This window comes from Phaethon lepturus, unplaced genomic scaffold (genome assembly GCF_000687285.1).
Source record: "Phaethon lepturus isolate BGI_N335 unplaced genomic scaffold, ASM68728v1 scaffold16711, whole genome shotgun sequence".
Classification (NCBI taxonomy): domain Eukaryota; kingdom Metazoa; phylum Chordata; class Aves; order Phaethontiformes; family Phaethontidae; genus Phaethon; species Phaethon lepturus.
In genome coordinates this window covers 1-12,982 of record NW_010518627.1, presented here as the reverse complement: position 1 = coordinate 12,982, position 12,982 = coordinate 1, and the positions used below count along the sequence as shown (strand labels likewise).

At 51.3% G+C, this 12,982-nt stretch overlaps 2 protein-coding genes across 2 annotated transcripts in view; one reads left to right on the top strand and one right to left on the bottom strand.

Annotated features, from left to right (window-relative positions):
- Positions 1-1,159, top strand: part of SBK3 (SH3 domain binding kinase family, member 3) — a 2,326-nt gene extending 1,167 nt beyond the window's left edge. The window contains 1 exon segment of the mRNA XM_010296804.1: positions 473-1,159. Within this exon segment, the coding sequence (XP_010295106.1) occupies positions 473-1,159 (687 nt within the window).
- A 10,408-nt stretch (positions 1,160-11,567) lies between these two features.
- On the bottom strand, positions 11,568-12,331 carry LOC104628276 (olfactory receptor 14C36-like; the record flags this gene model as incomplete). Its single annotated transcript, XM_010296802.1, has 1 exon — positions 11,568-12,331. A coding segment is annotated over one exon (764 nt), but the record flags the coding sequence as incomplete, so codon positions are not given.
- Between the last annotated feature and the right edge of the window lie 651 nt (positions 12,332-12,982).

The window sequence follows — 12,982 nt, the reverse complement described above, 5'->3', positions numbered from 1 at the left end:
CTTTCGCCTGGGGTGCAGTGATACCATGCTTGGGAGGACACCCTTCGCAGTGGGGTGCGGTGATACCATGCATGGGAGGACACCCTTCGCAGTGGGTGCAGTGATACCATGCATGGGAGGACACCCTTCGCAGTGGGGTGCAGTGATACCATGCATGGGAGGACACCCTTCGCAGTGGGTGCAGTGATACCATGCATGGGAGGACACCCTTCACAGTGGGTGCAGTGATACCATGCACGGGAGGACACCCTTTGCAGTGGGGTGCAGTGATACCATGCATGGGAGGACACCCTTTGCAGTGGGGTGCATGCTTGCGCTGTGTGTGGGGAGACACTTTGCAGTGCAGGTATGTGGCTACAGGCTGCTGTGGGGCACAGCACATGTTGGCGGTGCTGGGCAGAGGTCTGGGTGCTGCAGCAGCCCCTTTGGGGAGGGGGCTGTGTGGTGGGCGATGGTGTCACTCTGCCTGCAGGAGGGCCTGGCAGAGGAGCTGGTGAAGCGCTGCGCATCCCAGCTGGCCGAGGCGCTGGACTTCATGCACAGCCGTGCCCTGGTGCACAGGGATGTCAAGCTGGACAACGTGCTGCTCTTTGACCACGAGTGCCGGCGGGTGAAGCTGGGTGACTTCGGGCTCACCCGCGTGCAGGGCTCAGCAGTGGGTGCCATGTCCGGCACCCTGCCCTATGCCCCGCCAGAGCTCTGCCTGCTCCAGGGCTCCGACACGCTGGAGCTGGACTCCAGCCTGGACGTCTGGGCCTTTGCCGTCCTGCTCTTCTGCCTCTGCACTGGCTGCTTCCCCTGGGCCGTGGCCACCAGCTCCGACCCCCAGTTCGAGGACTTCAGCGCCTGGCAGGGCAGCGCGGCAGGGCAGGCGGTGCCGGTGTCCTGGCGGGGCTTCAGCTCTGGGGCGCTGGAGATGCTCCGGCGCCTGCTGACACTGGACCCTGACCGCCGGAGCCCGGCCATCGAGGTGCAGAAATACCTGTCCCTGCCCTGGGTGATGGCTCCCGGTGCTGGGCAGTCAGCACTGAGCAGCTCCCGATCCCCCCTTACCACTGGCGAGGGGGAGAGCCCGGGGGGCACTGGGGGACGGGATGCTGCTGGTGGGGGAGATGGGGTTCCCATGCCGCCCATGAACACACTGGCCCCGTGCTGGTAGCCAGCACCTCCCCTCCATCCCAGGGCTGGTATTGCAATGGGTGCTCCCCAGGGGTCTGGGCTCCCTCTCTGATGCCCAAGGTTTGCGGGGCTAGAAATGGGTTGCAAGCACGGGAAGGAAAAGCGATGCCTCAGGCAGCACCTGGGGACTCCAGCCCTGCAGCTGGACATCCAGCACCTTGGAAATGGATGTCACGTGGAGGAGGTGACAACGGTACCCTTGAGCAGCTCTCATGGCTCTGAGATGCACAAGGGAAACCCAGGACAGAAGCAGCCTGCGGGGTGACAGAGAGAAACAAGAGAAGAGCAATTAATTAGAAATTAGACCTGTTAAGGCTGATGCAAGACCTTGGCAGAGATGGTGACACTGCTCTGCAGAGGAACCCAGAAATGTGCCTGACCTTGACCTCCTTCTTGCACTTTAGAGATGAGGAGGTTGTCACGGGCTGCTGTTAATTAAGGAAGATGCTAAACAGCCTCCTGGGGCTTAAGGAGCTGGGGAAACAAGTGTAAGCCCTAAAGGCATGCAGCTCACCGGGGTGTGATGGGGCTGGGAGGAGCTGCCAGGAGGATCTCTAGGACTTGAGTTAAAACTGGACAAACCTGGGATCCGGCTCTGTCTGAGCAATGCAATGGGGAGGGCGATTTGCAGCATTAAGGGCTGATAGTGCAGAAGGGTAAAGAGACACAGAGGGAGAGCAAATTGGGATGGCTCTGGATGTGCAGGAGGGGACACACATGAAAATCGGCTTCAATGGCTGCAAATATTCTCCATTTCCAGCACAGGAGGGACTGGACAGACTCTGGAGGGGAGTTTGTGGGGTGAGCTCACGGTTTGGAGGCTGGACAAACGCCTGCCCAGGCTCAGCCAGCCATCTGGTCCGCGCTGGTTTTCCCACCGGCGCTGCTGGCAGCCGGGAGGGGAGCAGCGGGTCACCTAACCTTGGTGCCACAGCGTGTGTGGGCAGGGCTCTGGGGTCCCTCGATGTGAGAGCACCATCCTGGGGCTCTCCTGCACCCCTTTCAGCAGTCTGCACCTCTGTTTTGGGACATGGGGCTCCTGGGGCCCCTCCATGCTCTGCCTTGGGGAGCCTGTGCCCACCCCTCTCCCTGGGGACCCTTAACAGACCGCGGGACATTGTGCTCTGCCATCTCCTGCGCCACCAACCCTGGTGTGAAGTGGAAGGGGAAAATTAACTGAGATGCTGATGCTTAATAAAGTTCTCTGCTGTTTTGCCTTTTTTTAAAAACTGTGGTTTCCCATGAGCCTGCTGCTTGAGCCCTAAATCCTGCCTGTTTGCCTCCTCAGGGGTGGGTAGGCTCTCAGCAAAGGGGCTCCAAACCCCCCACCTCTCTGTGGTGGTGGGAAGTCTCCAGAGAGGAGAGGGCACGTGGCTGCGAGGCACACCGAATGCCTGGCTCCAGCAACACGGAGGCTTTTTCTTTGTAGCTGCCCCCCTTGAATGGCAGCCTGGGGATGCTCGACCCCGGAGGTGGTGATGCTGGCTGGACGGTAGTGCTCCCTGTAGCTGGGGGTGGAAAACTCCCCCATCCTGGAGGCATGGTCTCACAGGTGGGGTTCTGCAGAGTATTGCTGAATTTCTCCCAAGCCACACAGTTTTCCAGGCGAGGAACCCCCCGTCCAGCACAGCACTGGCATGAATTCCGTGGGGCTTCCTCCAAAGCAAATAATGCTCCACGGAAAATGCATTGGGTAACGCTTGCAACAAACAGCTCATGAACACATTTGTAGCACGAGTCAATCTGCCGCTCACACGAATATATGGCTCTAGCCCTCCCTCAAGCTTCCCAGTGGCTGGGGAGAGCTGGGCCAGTAAAGCTGGACAGGGTCTTCCAGAGATGCTACTGGGTGAACGTCATGCGAGGGACAGCCAAGCCCCCTGCATGATTTAAAGGAGGGTCTCAGGGACCTTTTGTGGGAGAGCAACCTTGCAACAGCCCGCTGTTATCAGCTTTGAAGCAGTGCAGCTGCACCTGCAACGGAAAAAGCATCGGCTGCATCTATGGGGCCAGGATGGGAGAAACCTCCTGGTCTGAGTCCACCAGTCTCGTCTCTAGCGTACCAGGAAGGAGAAATCCCTCAGGGTCTCAAGATCTGCAGGGTTTTGCTACTCCATAACAGGCAAACCCTCGTATCTCCAGCCCCCAGCATCACGGTGAGGGGGGCTGTGGGGGGACGCACTGCAAAAACGCCGGGTCAGTGGCTGGCAGAACGGTTTACTGAGCTACCCAGAAATAACGTGGATGGGCATGTACCCCATCAAAAGTATTGCATCTGGATGTATCCAGCAGACGCACCAAAAGCAAATCCCAGGAGCACTGCTGAGGGGTGGTCCCCAAACCAAGCTGAAGCATCATCCCATAACCTCTACCCTCCTTCCCACACAGGAGCTAGTTTGGATACAAGACATTAGAGCACATTGGAGGCTTAACTCGTGGGCTCTGCTGAAGAACAGGGTTGCTCCTAGTTCCTTTTTCAGGGTGGACTTTAATGGGAACGGCAGGAAGGCCACATGGGAGACAGTGGCACTGGTGGAGAGCTGCAGCTATCAGGCTCCTGGCATGGCCAGGGCAGGCACGGAGCAACACGAGAACAAAACATCTCAACTGCTGCTGTAGTCAACAGAGCTCCCAAGTGGCTCTTGGAGGGTCTCAGGTGCGCACCCATGGCTTGTATTGACCTACAAGTCTTGTGTAGGTCAACCTTGCATCACTCTGCCTTGGTCTGAAGCTGGTGTAGCACTTCACAGCTGCTAGACCAGATGCAGGGGGAAATACTTAGGACAGGCCACCAGTTTCCAGGTTTTGGGAGATTAAAAAACTGCTCATTTTTGTTTGCATTCCTTAACTCCTACCAAAAATGAGGGGTTTGCACTCAGAAGAGGTTGCAGAAATCCCAGTTCCTCAAAAGCCCAATTGATGGTCCAGATCTGCTGGCATCACCACCAGGGACCCTCCTGGGTACTGCTCAAAACCCAGTGAGAAACAGACAAAGCTGTTTTTTGGCTTTTTTTATGTGTGTGTTTTTTTTTTTTTTAAACTCTGCTTTTCTGGGAAATGGAAATTATTTGCAAGGTTTGCTGTTGTGGGCAGAGCCGTGTGTTTAACCCCCAGAATTTATTCAGTGAGATAAAATGTAGGTTTTGGAGTCACTGTCTGGAACAGTGATTTAGTCTCATTTGTCTTGATTATTTTTGATTTATTGGTATTTCCCCTCAACTGTCTCCCTCCTCAAATGATGATGTAAGTGGTGGAGAAAAAATAGCACAACACTTCCTAAAAGCTTGAGATTTTTCTTGAGAATTGTAGCAGGTTACTGCGAAATGCTAAAATTATGTTAAGGATCTGGCAGTTCAGGATTTAGGATTACTTTATGGGAAATGACTGCTTGTTGCACTGAAACCAACCCTGCTTTGACAGTCATGCTAGTGGTTTCCAGATTCTGAAAAACTCCTTTCAACTCAGCTGCAAGCCCACACCCTGCATTTAAGGCAAAGCACCTCCATATCCTCCTATGACCATCAGGAATGGATTTTTTAAAAAAGAAAATATTAATTAAAATATTCATCACAATATTTATTTTAATATTATTTTTAATCACTTGAGGGGAAATTGGATGAAGGCAGTGTCCTTTCGCTCTGTTTCCCTTCAAGAAAGGCTCCTCCAAGAAACGATGTCCCAGAGTGCTCAGAAAAGCATCTGCTTCACTTACCCTTGGTGAAGAGAGGACCAGGTTAGGGAGCACTTAAACAAACTGGACATACCCATGGGCCTTGATGGGGTGCGCCCATGTGTGCCAACACGATGTCATTGTGAAGCCATTCTCAAGTAATTATCTTTGAAAGGTCATGGTGATTGGGAGAGGTGCCTGAGTGCTCGGAAAAAGAAAGCGTCACTCCTTCCACCTCAGTTCCCAGGATGATGAGGGAGTAAATCCTCCTGAAAGTAATTTCCAAACATATTAAGGACAAGAGGGGGTCTGAGAGCAGTCAGCATGGCTTTAGTAAGAGGAAATCATGCTTAAACAACCAAACAGCCTTTGACGACAAAATGACCAGCTTGGTGTGTCAGGGGAGAGCAGCGCATGCTGTTTATCTTGACTTTAGAAAGGCAAAATGCTGCGTTTGTCTGTGAGTCTCCCATAGCATCCTCTTAGAAAAACAGAGCGAGGTAGACCGAAAACTGGCTGATCAGCCAGGCTCAGAGGGTGCTGCTCAGCGGCACCAAGTTGAGTTGGAGGCCAGTAACTAGTGGTGTTGCCCAGGGGTGAATACTAGGTCTTTAACATCTTCCTTCCTAATGGTCTGGGTGACGGGGCAGAGCGCACCCTCAGCAATTTGGCACATGACACCTTTACGCCGTTTGAGTTGCTGCCTAAGCCATGTCTCTGCTATTGCCATTACTCTGATGTCAATTGGGTCAGTGGGAAGTTCCTGCACTATTTTATTTTTAAAAAGTGACCCATCGTCTGACTGTATATCTGGTGGCTTTAGGTGCTTAGTGACTTAGTCCTGCTACAGTTGCCCATACAGAGGCAGTGCATGGAGGTTAAGCATTATCCAAACTGTTCACTGCTTCAGCTGCAGTTACAATACATTCCCACCCCCTTGGGGTCTGATGCAGTCTACTTGCCGAGTATTCCAATAGGTTTTTCCTTCCCATCTTGTAGCTGACTTTTGACAAGACAAGCCTTTGTTTCACTGCAAAACCCACCAATGCTCATGAGATGGTCTGCTCGCTGCTTACTGTCCCTAGTCATACAAGCCAGCGTGTCCTGACCGTTCCTGCAACCATTTACCAGCCACTCAGCACTCAAGGTAGAAGAAAGTCCTCCCACACTTATCCTGCTAAGTGGTTGGCAGGACTGCCATATTGCCACCTGAGTGGCACTTTTCTGGCATGCTGCTACACATCCTATAGGAATGTGAAAGACTGAAGTTAGCAATATCATGCATTTGCTCCCAATATTCCTTTCTCCTTTCCTCTCCATCCTCTGCTTGCCTATTGCATTTTGCCCAATTTCCTAGCTATGGTCTGTCACCAGCCCATACAGCATCGGGATTAGTGTACATGGTCCATGTGTCATTTCCAAGAGCATCTGCCACTTACTCTGTATTTTGTGAGTGTATGTAACGAGTATTCAAGTCTGCGTGTACGTAGCAAGAGGAGCCACACAGGGTCCCAGTGGCTGCTCTACATTCACTTTAAAAGCTCCAGGGTGCCTTTGCATTGTGGGGTCCACCACCAGCTTGTTTTTCTCTCTAATAAGTTATAGAATGGTTGGGTTATGATATTAAATCTTGGAATATGTGCCTCCAAAACCTTGAAGTCCCTAGCACACTACATAACCGCTTTTTTAATATTTGGGGATTGGTAACTGCTGGATTTCCTGTGGCACCACAGTGGGGGCCATTTTTCTCCCATCTTTCCATCTAATGTCCCAAAAGCTTCCATCCTGAATGGTCCCTCTTTCTTTTCCTTCAGTACCTCTACCCCAACAGGCTGTAGGTGTGTGATAACCTTGGCCACAGCCACAGTGTCACAGGTTCTGCAGCACCTATGAAGACATCATCCATCGGCTGCACAGCAGTGACCTCCTCTGGTAGTTTTAATGTTTTAGCTCTTTAGCCAAAACAGCATGAGGCCATGCAGGAGAACTGTAGGTGGGATGAGAGTTGACAGTGTTGATAGATTTGAATATCTCCTTGGGATCACATTCCTAACACTATCTGGCTTTCAAGTCATCACTTTCTTAAATCACCCAGCATCACCCTCATAGCCTGGTACAGATCCCAGAGGACTATCGTGAGGAGTTACTGAGGGAAACCCATCCAACTGCTGTAAAACCGGAGCTGGCAGGCCATTTAAATAACTCAGAGAGCACCGTTCATGTAAACACATTTTTCCAGCATCTCTTAGGCTCAGTGGTGTCTGAGGGTGCTCCCTGTTTTCCCCGTTTTGCACAGAGACAGGCTGACTCTTGCCCATTGCATTTCCTTTAGCTGAGGTTCTCCCCTTGTTTACATCTTCCGCGGAGTGGTAGTAAATCTGCTAGCAGACATTGGGGGACCTCGTGGAACCTAATGATGTTTAAGACTCAGGACTGTCCCAAAAGGCATCAGCCACCCTGCAGAGCCTGCCCCAAGACATCTTGATGTGTCTGACCAGGAAATGCCTGATGAATCAGAAGCTCAGAGCCGAGCTTTGGCAGAAGATGGGAACTGAAGCCCAATGCTGTCACCCCCAAAACCCCCAACCCATTCTTCTCCCACCCAGGGAGGTTGTGCGGTTGGGTTTGGCTGTTGCCCAGGCGCACAGTGATGCCCGCACAGCTCTGGCTATGCCTGCGTGGCTGCCTGGCATAGCCAGGCAGTTGTCAGTCAGTCATTGCAATGAAGTGGTTGATTTGCAATTCAGACTGTTGAAACATTAATAGTTTATAATTAATTAATTATTTATATAATAATATAATAATTAACTGTTGAAATAATAATTTACTATAATAATAATTAACTCTTGAAACATAATTAGACTCCGCAGAGAAGGGTGCGTTGTTCTTGTTGCTGAATCTTTGGTCCAAGCTTACAGCATGCAACACTAAAGGATTAAAAAACCAAATAGAAATACGGCAGTCCTATTTCAGTTCATGGGTTACTGGAGCTGCTGCTGAACTTCAGCGGCTTTTGTGATCCTCTACGGACCTCTTGTGTCTAAAACTGGGAACTTCTGCACTTCTCATTTATAGGTTTTCATTTATAGGATACTTCAGTTGGAAGGGACCTACGATGATCATCTAGTCCAACTGCCTGACCCGTCCAACTGTCAACCTCAGTTAACAAGTGCGAAAATGAACTGTGAGCTGTGCTGCATCTAGAGAGCTAAGGGAGGGGGGGAAAGCAACGAAAGTATTTTAGTTAAAACCAGGGCTGCACGCATGGATCTGAATACACACTGGGAACAGATTTTTTTAGTAAGGAGGTGCCATTTTTACGTACTGATGAGTGATAACACACTCTAAAAATGTTTTCTAGGATTTCATTGTGAGAGAATTAGTTGGGAACTTTGCCCTTTGAAGACCATAGCAATCACTAGAAAGGTGAAAGACAGTCTCCCTGGGTCATTTCTCTGAAGGTTTCTGATAGTAGCTTTGCTGGTGCTCACTTCTCTGCATGGCAGCAGGATTACTGACTTTGCTGGGAGCAGCCAAAATTCCCCTTGCAAGACCAAGTTATGGCAAATCACTGTAAATCCGGTGCTGGCTATAAATTGTGTTGAAATCTTTTTTTGAGATTTTAAGGACCAGACAAAGGATTTGGAGGACTGGAACAGGAGTTGTCCCCTGTTGACCCATTTCTCTGTTAATTCCCTACAGCTGCCTTGATTCTTGGACCAATTTTTCTCTACATAAAAATCTATGAAGGTCTGATACTAGCTATCTGCCAGCTGTTACATGTCCTTCTGTGCACAGAAATCACCTCAGTCTAGTCTGAGTGGTACTTAATCAACCTGGATCTATGTGTGGCAGGGGCTGAGACCATGGGACAAATGGGTACGAACCCCAGGACAAAGCCTCTTGACTAAGACTTTCCTTGGGAGGAACAGCAAACTTTCTGCCTTAACAGGGGAGAACAAGTGGCTGATTATTCCTTTAATCTTGAGCCACGTAATGCTTTTCTGTCCTGCATTTAGATCTCATTCTTAGGTCTTTTTCCCAAGAGCTCCCCTGTGGATGAAAGGGATGTCTGACTTGGTGTCAGACTGAAAAACCTGCTCTTGCACCAATGGTGTCCAGAGAGGACCCTCCTTCCCTGGTGCACTAGGGACCCCCTAGTTGAAGTCTACCCTCTTTTAGTTTAAAACCATTATCCCTTGTCTTATCGTTACAGGCCCTGCTAAAAAGTCTGTCCCCATCTTTCTTATAGACCCCCTTCAAGCACTGTCAGGCAGCAATAAGATCTCCCCGGAGCCTTCTCTCCTCCAGGCTGAGCCCCCCCAGCTCTCCCAGCCTGTCCTCCCAGCAGAGCTGTTCCAGCCCTCTGAGCATTTCTGTGGCCATCTTCTGGACCCTCTCCAACAGGTCCTTGTCTTTCCTGTGCCGAGGGCTCCAGAGCTGGACGCAGCACTGCAGGGGGGTCTCCCCAGAGCGGAGCAGAGGGGCAGAACCCCCTCCCTCGACCTGCTGGCCACCCTGCTTTGGATGCAGCCCAGGATTTGGTTGGCCACCTGGGCTGTCAGATCAAAGTATTCAGGGTACTTCACAACCTATGGAGTTGGTGGAGGTCACAAGTGGTGTTCCCCAGCACTCAGTACTGGGGCTAGTTCTGTTTAATATCTTTCTCAATGTGGGGATCGAGTGCACCCTCTCTGCACCATGAGCACACCTTACTGTACACACACATAGTGCTGCTTTAGTTAAATGCTCCCATTTTTCTCTCCAGAAAAGAGAGTTTCCAGCCCACACCAGCTCCCATCTCGTCATGCAGTTGTGTAGGGATGGGTTCAGGTGGGCCAAGGCACACACCCTTCACAACACAACATCCTTCTCTCTAAATTGCACAGATCTGGATTTGATGGGTGGACTGCTGGGTGGATGAGGAATTGGCTGGATGGTCACATCCAGAAAGTAGGGGTCAACTGCTCAATGTCCAGATGGAAATCGGTGATGAGTGGTGTCCCTCAAGGGTCCATACTGGGACCAGTACTCGTTATCTTCATCCATGATAAAGAGTGGGATTGAGTGCACCCTCAGCAAGTTTGCAGATGACACCAAGCTGAGTGGTGCAGCTGACATGCTGGAGGGATGGGATGCCATCCAGAGGGACCTGGACAAGCTCGAGGAATGGGCCCGTGTGAACATCATGATGTCCAACAAGGCCAAGTGCAGGGTCCTGCCCCTGAGTTGGGGCAACCCCAGTATCAATACAGGCTGGAGGATGAAGGGATTGAGAGCAGCCCTGCTGAGGAGGACTTGGGGGTACTGGTGGATGAAAAGCTGGACATGAGCCGGCAATGTGTGCTTGCAGCCCAGAAGCCAACTAGGTCCTGGGCTGCCCCCAAAGGAGACCCTACTGCAGAGTTCTGCTGTTTAAAGGGGCCTGTGAGAAAGATGGGGACAGACTTTTTACAAAGGCCGTGTAGGGCCAGGGTAAGGGATAACGGTTTTAAACTACAAGAGGGTAGATTTAGACTAGATATAAGGAAGAAATTTTACACAATGAGGGTGGTGAGATTGCTCAGAGATGTGGTAGATGCCCCATCCCTGGAAACATTCCAGCTCAGGCTGGACAGGGCTCTGAGCAACCTGAACTAGTAGAAGATGTCCCTGATCATTGCAGGGGGGTTGAACTCACTTGACCTTAAAAGGCCATTTTCAGCCGAAAGAGTCTATGATTCTCCGATTCCCTATTCCACTTATGATCTATCAAGCCATCCCTGTACTCTCCGCAGGGCCCCGAGCTGGCAGTGCTGCTCTGCACTGCAAGCAGGCTGTGGTGCTCAGGGCAAAAGAGTGACCCTATGCTGGCTTCGCTGGTCAGGGTTGGAAACAGATCCGGCCAGATGGGGATTGCTGCTGCTCATTGCTTCCACATTGGCTCTGTGGAAGTGGAAGGTGCTTGGTGGGACTGTGGAGCTTTTCCAAGGGCATTAGATGTGTTCTGCTGTGCTTCTGGATCCAGCTGGTGATACTTCACAAAGGGTGACATGAATCGCTCCCCATCCTCCTTTCCCCATGCCTGCTGGGTCCCCGCTGCCTGCCCTGCATTGCAGAGTCCTCCTTTGCCTGTGGACACCTGGAGTTGGCGCTTTCCTTTTGGGTGATTCCTCTCTGGTGATCGCTTGCTTTGTGGGTCTCTATTCACTTCCCAGCCAAGGCACACACCATCCCTGGACACCACTGCTGCTCCCAGATCCCCCTCCTGGTGTACGGCTGTTGGCCATGCCATACATGGAACAGCCCTGGGCATGTGCCTCAGTGACACTCACCACTGTCTCTAGACATCACCAGGTGAGTCCACAATCCAAACCCTGGTTTGCAACAGGTCACAAAGAGCTTTTTGCAGCTCAGCCCATGGTTCAAGAGCCCCTGATGGGGGGCAATTCCTAATACCTGTTCTTGACAACAGCTTAAGAGGAAGAGCCCAGCTTGTTGGCAGTGCACTGGGAGGACCCATTTTTAATGAGTAGGAGAGAGTCAGCTCTGAGGCAGTGTTAGACAAAATTTTTTTGGTCTCGGGTGAGAATAATCAGGGTCATGCCTCAGGTGCAGTGAAACAAATCCAAGCCCTTTATGTAGAAAGATAATAACCACAAATTACAACAACAACAAAAATAACAACTATATTAATAAAAATCCTGAAGCACCGGGTGCGAATGCAATATTCTGGGAGTCATGTGTGGAGAGAGGTGGGATATTTATCAGCATGGAGAAGTGTCCATGAAGTCACTTTCCTGATGGCATCCTGGATCTCCTTGTTCCTCATACTGTAGATGATGGGATTTGCTGCTGGAGGCACCACTGAGTACAGAATTGCCACCAGCACATCCAGGAATGGGGAGGAGATGGAGGGGGGCTTCAGGTAGGCAACCATACAACTGCTAATAAACAGGGAGACCACGGCCAGGTGAGGGAGGCACGTGGAAAAGGCTTTGTGCCGTCCCTGCTTAGAAGGGATCCTCATTACAGCCCTGAAGATCTGCACGTAGGACACCACGATGAAAACGAAACACCCTGAAGCTAAAGCAAGACTAAACACAAGAAGCCAAATTTCCCTGAGGTAGTCATCTGAGCAGGAGAGCTTGGGGATCTGGGGTATTTCACAGAAGAACTGGCCCAGGGCATTGCCTTGGCAGAGGGGTAGTGAAAATGTACTGGCCGTGTGCAGCAGAGCATGGAGAAACCCACCGCCCCAGGCAGCTGCTGCCATGTGGGCACAAGCTCTGCTGCCCAGGAGGGTCCCGTAGTGCAGGGGCTTGCAGATGGCAACGTAGCGGTCGTAGGCCATGATGGCGAGAAGAGAATACTCTGCACCAAAAAAGAAGAATAGAAACAAGACCTGTGCAGCACATCCTGAGTAGGAGATTGCCTGGGTGTCCCAGAGGGAATTGGCCATGGATTGGGGGACAGTGGTGGAGATGGAGCCAATATCAAGAACTGGGGAATACCTCTTGTCACCGGCCGCCAAGCGGGTTTAACTCCATTCACCACAGCTCTCTGGGCTCGGCCCATAGTGACGGGAGAAAGGAAAAAAGCAAATCTCGCTCATCTTCTAACAAGGCTCAAAGGAAGACCAATGGGATTCCAGGCTGCAGTGGTAGAGGCCTGGGGCTGCATGGCGGGGTTGCAGCTCTGTGCAAAACCCCTTAGAATCACAGGATCTTTTTTGTTGTATTTGACCATTAAAGGTCATCTAGTCCTACCCCCTTGCAGAGATCAGGGACATCTTCTAGATCAGGTTGCTCAGAGCCCCGTCAGATGGAGCCAATATCAAGAACGGGGGAATACCTCTTGTCACCGGCCGCCAAGCGGGTTTAACTCCATTCACCACAGCTCTCTGGGCTCGGCCCATAGTGACGGGAGAAAGGAAAAAAGCAAATCTCGCTCATCTTCTAACAAGGCTCAAAGGAAGACCAATGGGATTCCAGGCTGCAGTGGTAGAGGCCTGGGGCTGCATGGCGGGGTTGCAGCTCTGTGCAAAACCCCTTAGAATCACAGGATCTTTTTTGTTGTATTTGACCATTAAAGGTCATCTAGTCCTACCCCCTTGCAGAGATCAGGGACATCTTCTAGATCAGGTTGCTCAGA